This window comes from Diaphorina citri, unplaced genomic scaffold, assembly GCF_000475195.1.
Source record: "Diaphorina citri unplaced genomic scaffold, Diaci psyllid genome assembly version 1.1 scaffold843, whole genome shotgun sequence".
NCBI classification, from domain to species: Eukaryota; Metazoa; Arthropoda; class Insecta; order Hemiptera; family Psyllidae; genus Diaphorina; species Diaphorina citri.
This window is the reverse complement of record NW_007378275.1, coordinates 1-9,783: the sequence shown is the minus strand read 5'-3', so window position 1 is coordinate 9,783 and position 9,783 is coordinate 1. Positions and strand designations below refer to the sequence as shown.

The 9,783-nt window shown below is 39.3% G+C and overlaps 1 protein-coding gene across 1 annotated transcript in view; it reads right to left on the bottom strand.

Moving 5' to 3' along the window:
• Nucleotides 1-8,482, bottom strand: part of LOC103512478 — a gene marked incomplete at its 5' end in the record, with an annotated part of 12,649 nt that extends 4,167 nt beyond the window's left edge. Inside the window, 4 exons of the mRNA XM_026825935.1 lie at nucleotides 2,982-3,007; nucleotides 5,087-5,369; nucleotides 6,871-7,189; nucleotides 7,245-8,482. Of these exons, the coding sequence (XP_026681736.1) occupies nucleotides 2,982-3,007; nucleotides 5,087-5,369; nucleotides 6,871-7,189; nucleotides 7,245-8,482 (1,866 nt within the window). The remainder of the gene's footprint in view (nucleotides 1-2,981; nucleotides 3,008-5,086; nucleotides 5,370-6,870; nucleotides 7,190-7,244) is intronic.
• Between the last annotated feature and the right edge of the window lie 1,301 nt (nucleotides 8,483-9,783).

Here is a 9,783-nt window from a genome sequence, read left to right as displayed (position 1 = left end):
ATCCCGCTCAAAATATTTTTTTTTTTTTTTTTTTTTTTTTTTTTTTTTTTTGTAGACTAAGACAGATAAAACACTTACACTCACTTACCTGGTATGCTTACCTTTTGCCGTTTAAGAAAAATGTACTTCTACATCTCTTAAACGGCCATATACTTACCTAACATTAGTATCTTAATAGTACAGACTAGACTTGACTTTCAGAAGTCAGAAGTGCATGATATCTAGTTAGGTATATATCTACTAATTTATTCCATTTCCCTTAGTACCTACCATAAAGTTGACTTCGTATACGTTAGCCGTAGGGCATTATGTAAAAAACTAAATAAAATTCTAGCAAATCTTCTCAATGCCATTTCGTATTCACCCCACATCTAATCATTTATTTTTACCCCTGTTTTCTATTCTTCTTACCGTCTTTCTCTTTAATTTCTTCCTTTTGATCCTGTTTTCTCGTTCACTTTCCAAATCCAAATAGGTACATGTCGCGTTCTTATGGTAGGCGTTGACTTTTCTTCGTTTCATCTGAATGTTTCTGAATAGCCTATTATGTCTAACAAAGTGCCATTGACGAAATAGCAGTTGACTACTTAAGTGTTGAAGTGAAATGGGACACAAATATTGCATGATTGTATACCATGCTAATTATATAGATAATTATACCTACCTATTGTTGAAGTGTTTCTTCTTCTTCTTCTTCTTCTTCTTTTAACGGGTCTTTCAAAGCATCCCGATAATCTCACAGGAGACTCGGGGGTATCCCAGTATCCCCTCTTCTGAATTGAAGGCATTTACATAATATGTATCAATTGTATCATTGTATCTACACAATATCACTCTAGGATTTTACACTAGAATTGGAATCTGCAGTCATCCGTATTAAGGACAAACTCAACTCAAGTTTCACAGGCCATTTCCTTCAAGTTCACACAGGATGGGAAAACGAAAAACAAAGCGTCAGGCTAGGAACAGGATAACAGGAACAGATGATATGGTTCACAGTTGTGTATGAAAATGTACTTAAATCATTCCTGTAATTCTTTCTCGCTCTCATTCCGTCAACTTCCCCTCCTTTTCATCTTCTTGTTGTTCATTTCTTCTCCTCTTCTCCGAGCCCTCCTCTTCTTTTTTCTCCCACTCTTCCTCTTTTTCCTTCCCCTACTGTTCTTTCTCCTAATCCTCCTCTTCGTTCTCTCCCTCCTTCCTCTACACCTTCCTTCTCCTCCTCTTGCTGTTTCTCCTACTCTTATTTTTCTAGCCCTCCTCTTCTTATTTATTTTCCTCTTCCTCTTTTTCCTTCTCCTTCTTTTCTTTCTCTTACCTCCTACTCTTCCATTTCATTTTCTCCCTTCTTCCTCCTCCTACTCTTCCTCGTCCTCTTCTTTTCCCTCCTTCTTCTCCAACTGCTCATCTCTCTTCTCTTTTCTTCCGCTCCTCTTCTCCTGCTCCTCTTCTTCATCCTCTCCCTTCTTCTTTTCCTCTTTCTTCCCCTCTTCTTTTTTATCCTCCTTCTCTTTCTTCCTCCCACTCCCCTTCTTTCTTCTTCGCCTCCCCTCTCTTCCCATTTGTTCCTCCTACTCCTCTTCTTCATTCTCTTTCTCCTTCCTTCTCCTCCTCTTCCTGTTTCTCCCACTCTTTATTCTTTCTCCTCCTCCTCCTCCTCCTCCTCTTTCTTCTCCTCCAATTTCCCCAGACTGTGGAAAATTACATGGGTTTCATTAAGTAACAGGCGCTTGGTAAATCTCCAATTTGTTCTAACTTTGCTACCAATATTATTAGCAACCAAAGAGAACATGAACACTATCAACAGCGAAAGTACGAAAGGCATCGGCAAAAGACATTGACATCAAAACAGCGCAAAAGGACCCATATACCTAACCAGAAGTTTTGTCCAAGAGGTAGCTTAAAAGGTCCTTTTTCGCTTTCTCCATATCATCCAAGGAAGGCAGATAGGGCCTTTTAAAAAGCTAGCAACTTTCTCATTTCCATCGTCAACTGACATTCCTCTGCAAACTTGAAAAGGAGACCTAAGATTTCAAGAAGGATGCTGGATAGATAAATATTCAAAGTAATTTACCTACATGTTGCTGATATGATAAACATGTTGTTTGTATAGGTAAAACGAGTTTTTTTCCATTTCATATTTCTTAGTCCTCATTCGTAGGCTTGCCAAACGTCCCGAATTGGCCGGGACAGTCTCGAATTTCAGGGGGTGTCCCGGCGTCCCGTTCAGTTTTTCATTTTGGGGCGTTTTGTCCCGAATTTCCGTTTTTGTCCCAGAAAAAATTCGGGACGCGTTTTTTAACTTTAAAATTTTCATTTTGGGGCGTTTTGTCCCGAATTTCATTTAAACTCTATAAGGCACTAAAAACTGACCATCGAAATTTTGACCCGATTACATTACTTTCCTTCCTATAGGATAAGGAAAGTAAAAAATTCGGGACGCGTTTTTTAAGTTTAAAATTAGGTACCTCTCTAAATCAGAATTTGTTCTTAACTTGTTTAAATTTGTCATGCTTTCATCAGTTTGCTCTTCCACTTTGCTAAACCTTTATAAACGAGAAAATGTTGTATTAAACGACTTGTTTAAATTTGTCATGCTTTCATCAGTTTGCTCTTCCACTTTGCTAAACCTTTATAAACGAGAAAATGTTGTACGTCATGCTTTCATCAGTTTGCTCTTCCACTTTGCTAAACCTTTATAAACGAGAAAATGTTGTATTAAACCGCCTTAACCCATTTATAGCAGCTTTTCTTTAAGAAGATTGGTTGATTACTTTTAGTTCTGTCCCGGAAAATGGCGGGTCAGGGTGATGGGACTTTAAACTTGGGTGCCCTTTTAAACACTCATAATGGGGACAAACACAGGAGGAAGAGGAGAAGAAGAAGGAAGAGGAGAGACAAAAAAGAACTGGACGCCACAGGTACGAAAACCTTTGAACCAATCAGAAGTACTCGTCCAAATCTCAAATAGAACCTCTTACGAGTATTTTCTGAAGATTTGGTAACCCTGTAATCAGAAGCAGTTCTTAGTTTACGTTTAAAGAGAGAGAAAGAGGAAGGATAAAGGAAGAAAGGGAGAGAGAGAGAGAGAACAGTCTCAATATTAGTGGATGTGCCAAAAGAACCACGTATATTGCTTCCTCTATCTCCTTCCTACCTAATAATATTACACCAAGAAAGAGGAAAGAAAAGGAAGACAAAGAGAGGGAGAGAGAGAGAGGAAGAGAGAGAGAGAGATTGTAAACCTGTCGATGTCAAATCTGAATGGCTGTCAAAATATGTTTTCTAATACCGATACTGCCATAGTATCAAATTAAAGCAAAATGTATCAATCTCGGAGGCCACAAAATGCATGCGTGTGATCTAAACGATCTAGATTCTGTACAGATATAGGTACACATGATTATTGGTATTTTAATAAGCACCAATTACTTAGGTACTTGAAATGAAATGTATTATATTTTTACAAAGTGTTCAAATATTCTAACTATTTAGGTACATTAATATGTAGTAATACTAATAATCAATCAGGACAATATTTCTTTAGATAAAGGCTACTTGTGTACATGTTTACCATATAAAAGGAATAAAGTAGATATTAGGTATTTTATTCAAGATATTATAAAATATCATATCTTGTTTACCAATAGCCCTTTTCCTAAGAAATATTTACTAGGTAGGTACTTGGCATTCTTTAACTAAAGCACCTACAAACATATCTCTTACCTGTCAATCTCACAGGATACTGATTTTTTTAATTTTAAAACCACCCCCCCCCCTCCCTTTCTCTATAGACTCCTTCTCTCTCCCTCTCTTTCTTTCGTTTCCCTACTCTGCTACACTTTCTCTTTCTCTCTCTCTCTCTCTCTCTCTCTCTCTCTCTCACTGTCTTTCTCCCCCTCCCTTTTTGTCTACCTCCCCTTTCTCCTTTCATTCTCTTTTTCTCTGTCTCCCGTATTGTTCAAAGTCTGATGTTGTTACACGTTCAAATTGATCTAGGTTTCCAGGTTATACATAATTATGTATGTTACTCGAAGGTTTTACTGGGGAAGAAAAAATTAAGTGAAATATGACAGCTGGGAGGGATGAGTTTTCCAAAACCTTAGAAAGCCAGCCGTTCCGAGAACGAACTTTATCTGCTTAGGATAAAGCTCGTCTCGGGCTGGAATGACTGGAATCAAACCCTCAACCTAGCGCTTACAAGGCAGGGCGCTACCATCCAAGCTAACTAGGCTGGCGAAAATTCTAGTCTTAACTTTAAAAATTCGAAGAAAAAGCATAGTTACTTCTCGTGCGGGATGCAATGCTTGGCCCCGCACATATCTTCAGCCTCTTCGGACGCAATGTGGTAGTGAATCCGCAGCAGCATGTTAGGATACAGCTCGTCTCGGGCTGGAATGACTAGTATCAAACCCTCAACTTAGCGCTTACAAGGCAGGGCGCTACCATCCAAGCTAACTAGGCTGGCTAAAATTCTAGTCTTAACTTTAAAAATTCGAAGAAAAAGCATAGTAATACCTCTAGGTCTAGATTATGAAGCTAATTCTCCAGCAATTTTCTCTAATATCTAAGAGAATAGAGGAAAGTGATACTTTGTCATTAGATAGTGACACTATCTTGATAATTTATCTTCCGCCCCAATATCACGCTATCGCATTATTTGAAAGCAATATATTTTATTTACACTTTCGGTACCGGCTTCGGCAAGCAAATTGTCGACGGCCGTCGATCGACGTCGACTGAAATCGTCCACACTGCCTCGAATACATAGCTTCATCTCTTCGATCGACGGCCATCGGCTATATGTGGACACAGGTTAATGCCTCGTCTGGGATTGAACCCTCGTCTTCCTGTTTACCAGGCAACCGGCGAGGTAGGTATGTGTTGTCAATTTTTCCAGCTTTAAAAGGTTCCGCCATTTTGCAAAGGACTGTCAATTTGATCGGACTGAATCTTGCTTCTTTGATAGATCTTTTACGTATTGACCGCCCTGCCCTAATAATGGTAAGCCACAATTGAAGGAACGGCAAACCATACATAGTAGGTAACTACCAACTATAGGTAGGTGTAACTATTACTTTACTACCTTGATATTTTCGTCCCGTACTTGAGAGCTGAGAGGAGCGAAGGTGCGGTCAAATGTCCATCCCGACCTCTATCTCCGATCTTCACGTATGCGTTGTAACTATCAGCAGATTCGGCTAGAGTTTTATTTCTCAAGACGCGTGTAGAGACGGCAAATTCAGAATGAGAAGCAATAGGGTGGAAGAGAAGGTTTTTGAATCCGTCAGCCTCGGGAGGGGTTAGGGCGATTCCGAAAATACCTTCGGGGAACCAATGGAATGTCAGACCACCGATGTTGAATTCACCTGTAAACAAATAATGTGACATTGTACAACAGACAGGAAATTTCATCAATTGTTTATGGTTTTCTAATAATATGTACCTATGTATGTATTGTCCATTTAGGTCAGACAAGAGTGTACAAATAAAAATCTGCCTTTAACACTGAGATTATCCGGATCAGTCACAGTCCATTTCTGATTTTTTCAAATTGACATGGAGAAGTTGGTAAATTAATTAAAATTTGAACTTGGATTATGTTTCAGTGCATACCTAGTTTTACTTGTATTGGGATTATGCTAGTTCATGAAGGTATGTGGAATTGTGAATCGCACCTTTAAGCTCATGTCAATTCTGAAGATATATAACTCACATGGAGTTTTGTAGTTTATACAGGGTGTTTAAAGAAGCAAACTTGAAGAGGTTATTTTTTTTTACTTCTTAAATAGCGTTTTTTTTTCTTGTTAGCGAAGCTATAGAACTTTTTTCTCTGTAAACAGGAGTCCACAATTTTAGCTACATGGATTTATAATTTTCGCCTAAAACAATATAATTATTATCCTCTCTGTTTTAAGGTATGTTCCAAATAAATCTGGTAACATTTGAGTTCTCTAACTTAAAATGGTTTCTTAGTTAGTAGAAAAACAAATCCAGATTCTTTTTTTATCTAGGTATTCCTTTTTTTACACTCCGTAAAATATGTAGGTATGTACTTCATTTTTTTTATCAACAACAAAGGGACCCTGTTATCTTCTTACTGTCTAGCTATATCTACCAATAAATCAGTACTATTATGCAACTAAAAAAATTCTTCCCCCATTCGTTAAGTACCTATTGCTCTAATTAAGTCCCTTTGCGTTCGAGGTACCTATAAATCATTTTAATTAGAAGACTTAAATATAATAAATGTACAGGGTGGCACACAAGTAAATGTCTCATGTGATTCGACAAGAAGTCGAAATTCTGTAGCTCGCCTTGATTAAGGAGCTTTGTGTAAAACTACAAACAATCTGTTACCATACCAACAACAGATTACAGGGAATCTGCCGCATTACAGCTCACAGGGGAACTGCAATATTGTATCCTGAATCCGCAGTAAATCCTGAATCCGCAGTAAATCCTGGTCTCGGCACCAAAAATGGTACGTTCCTACAGGAACGACTTGCTTACTTATTTGGCATCCTGGTCTCGGCACCAAAAATGATACGTTCCTACAGGAACGACTTGCTTACTTATTTGTGAAAAGGAATAGACTTTCTTACTTAGCAATGAAAACCATATCCAAGGGGATAAGCTTTATTGAAAAATGGATGTGTGAGAATCGACTGTGTGTCGATCAACAGCAAAAGTTACAAGAATGTGAAAAAATCGAAAAATCCAAGTCGAGAAAAAGTTTTTCTTGCTTCCATGGAAACCGCCGCTGCTATACGGTCTGGAAAATTGATGCTTGGAGAGGCGACTTCCACGGCTCGAACATTCTCCCCCCCATGAAACCACCCCTGGTTTCATAGATGCTTGCTCATTGACTTGGGAGTGGGCACAACTTCACCACAGGTCTCTTGTAGGTTCCGTTGCTTGTTCTTACTAATGCGACTCGTACAACATCATCAGCACCAAGGAACAGTTGAACAATACGACCCAATGGCCAAGACAACACTGGAGTGTTCTCGGACTTCACTATCACTAGCATTTCAACTTCCAACTTGACTGAAGTGTTCTTCTGCCATTTGAGTCTTTCTTGTAATGAACTGAGATATTCATTACTCCAACGTTTCCAAAAACTGGATAGTAGTTTTTGTATGAGCTTGTAGCGATCACCCAACTTGAGGTTCACTATGTGATGATTCTTTGGTAGAACTATAGGGTGAACATGTTCATAAGACAGATGCGAAGCGTTAGACAGATTCATCAGGCTGAGTAACATGTACGTAAACACATGCGCCTAATGCCTTGAGACTGGCATCGCAAAATCCTATGAGTTTGACTTTTGCGTTCTTACATATGCCCAAGTGTCGGGGAATTTTCAGATTGTTTAGCGCGGGAAATTCGGACATAATCAACGACCACCTTTCTTGTATGTCAATAGGTGGGTCCTCGTCCCAATCAATCTTAAGATTCCAAAGATCTTTAATGAGTAGTTTGAGTGACAAAGTGACAGGACTAATAAAGCCAAGAATATCGAAGATTCTTGCCACAGTACTTAGGATACTTCTTTTTGAACATTTTGTGTCTGACAAATTCACACAAAATGAAAAGGTATCTTCCTTTGGATTCCACTGAATGCCAAGTACTTTTAAGTAGGAATCTGAACCCCACTCTACCTCACTGAGCATGCGTTGCTCCTCTGGTATAGACTTGAGAATGTCTAGATTATTTGAGGCGAACTTGGTCAAATGAAAACCTCCTTTGTCACAGATGCTTACTAATTCTGTTATAGTACTCACAGCTTCAGTTTCGCTCATGAAACTAGAGAGGAAGTCATCCATGTAGAATGACTGGCTTACTTCATGAGATCCTGATGGAAACTCATCCTCGTAATCCTTAGCCAGTTGTCTGAGCACGCGCTGGGCTAAGAAAGGACTGGGCCTCATTCCAAACACAACTCTCTCCATTTGATAACATTGCAGAGGTTCTTGGGGACTCTCACGCCAAAGGAAGCGCTGGAACTTCTGGTCTTCCTTGTCGACGTATACTTGCAGGAACATTTTCCGAATGTCAGCCGTACATGTAATGGGAAACATGCAGAATGATATTAGAAGTTGAAACAGATTTTTATAGAGAGTAGGACCTGCATACAACATCTCATTCAGAGAGAGACCTGATTGCGTTTTACAACTGAGGTCAAATACTATTCTTACTTTTGTAGTCGCCCTGTCTGGACGTACCACTGCATGGTGCGGCATGTAATAAGCCAACTCTTGCTTTTCCTCCCAGGAATACGACAGGAGACCATAGGCCAGCTCATCAGAAGCGTACAGGAAAGTGTCCTCACAGTTTTTGCCCACATCGACAGCAATGTTAGCAATGAAAGTTCCTGGCAAAATGTCTTCGGGGCGGAATTGGTATTTTCGGATGCGGCGATCCGTCTTCAGGTCGAAAACGTGGATGGCGTAGGGGCAAATCTGCTTGGTGGTGTTTCCTAAGGGGGAAAAGTAGAATAGAATATACCTTGTTTATACTGTCAGCATGGGACCGAAAAGCGAAAAGTACCATTACTCTCCTACCAGAATGTGTAAAAAGTAAATCTTATTTAGTTAATTTTAATTTCAATTCAATTTATTTATCAAACTAAACAAAAACGTAATTGTGTGTCCTTGAGAAACATTAAAATTAAACTTAGAGGATAAACGATAGGAAAGCAGCCAGCGCGGCAGCGCAGATGTGGCACTTTGAATGCACCAGTTCTCCAAGGATCACTGAAGTTAAACAAGGTTGTGCATGGTTACTATCTGGATAGGTGCCCAATTGGGAAAACGCGTTATGATAGCTTTTCCCGACCCCATTCAGACTGGGCGGGGTTAATGTTAGTAGTTTTTCGCCAAATAGGGGGTAAGACCCCCGTCACTAAGACTTTAGCAGTTATACAATGTTCTTGATCCTCTATCAAACAACATAACAATAGACAATAGCCGCAGTCTCCCGAGGTGAGTGTAGAATAGAATTTTACCTTGTTTATCCTTCCGGAATGTGTAATGCCATGGTAGTTGGCTTACATAGAGACACAAATTGAACGGTGTAGTTCATCCAGGCACATATCAATTGCTGTTAACTCTGCAGTGAATATCGAGCACATTGGATTCAAAATAGAGTGTAGGAAGTTGTCTTGTTAGTTGGCCTTTTACAAAACTAGGCCGCAGCCTCACAATCGGACAATTCTCTAATGATCTCAAAATGATACCAAGCGTGCCGAGAGGCGCACGAACGTCAAGAGTTGAAAGCTTAGCCCGCCCTATTGCATCGCTACAAAAATTATCCCCAACAACTGATGTTACTCAGAGGCGCGATTTCCCGGATAACTATGTAGGTAACAAAAATATCCCCAACAACTGATGTTACTCAGAGGCGCGATTTCCAGGATAACTAGGTACTTCTCCATCTAGTCATCTAGATACCCATCTTGTTCTCAACTTAAATATTCCATATCGTTAGAAATCGTAGGAGAAAAAACTGCAATTTCGTTTCGGGGGCAAAAAACATATTAGAGATCTTATATTTCTAATTTCCACAGGGAAATGAAAATATTTTCGTACGAAAAAAGCAGAAGGAGGAGGAGGAAGACCGAGCTCGCATATTTTTATGAAAGAATTGGTCGGCTAGTAGTACCTAGACGTTTTCATTTTCATACCCACGAAGAATGATATAGGAATAGAAAAAATGTACATCCTAAATACGAGTATACCTATGCATGTAACAATGTAACATAACAAAATAGTGATTATT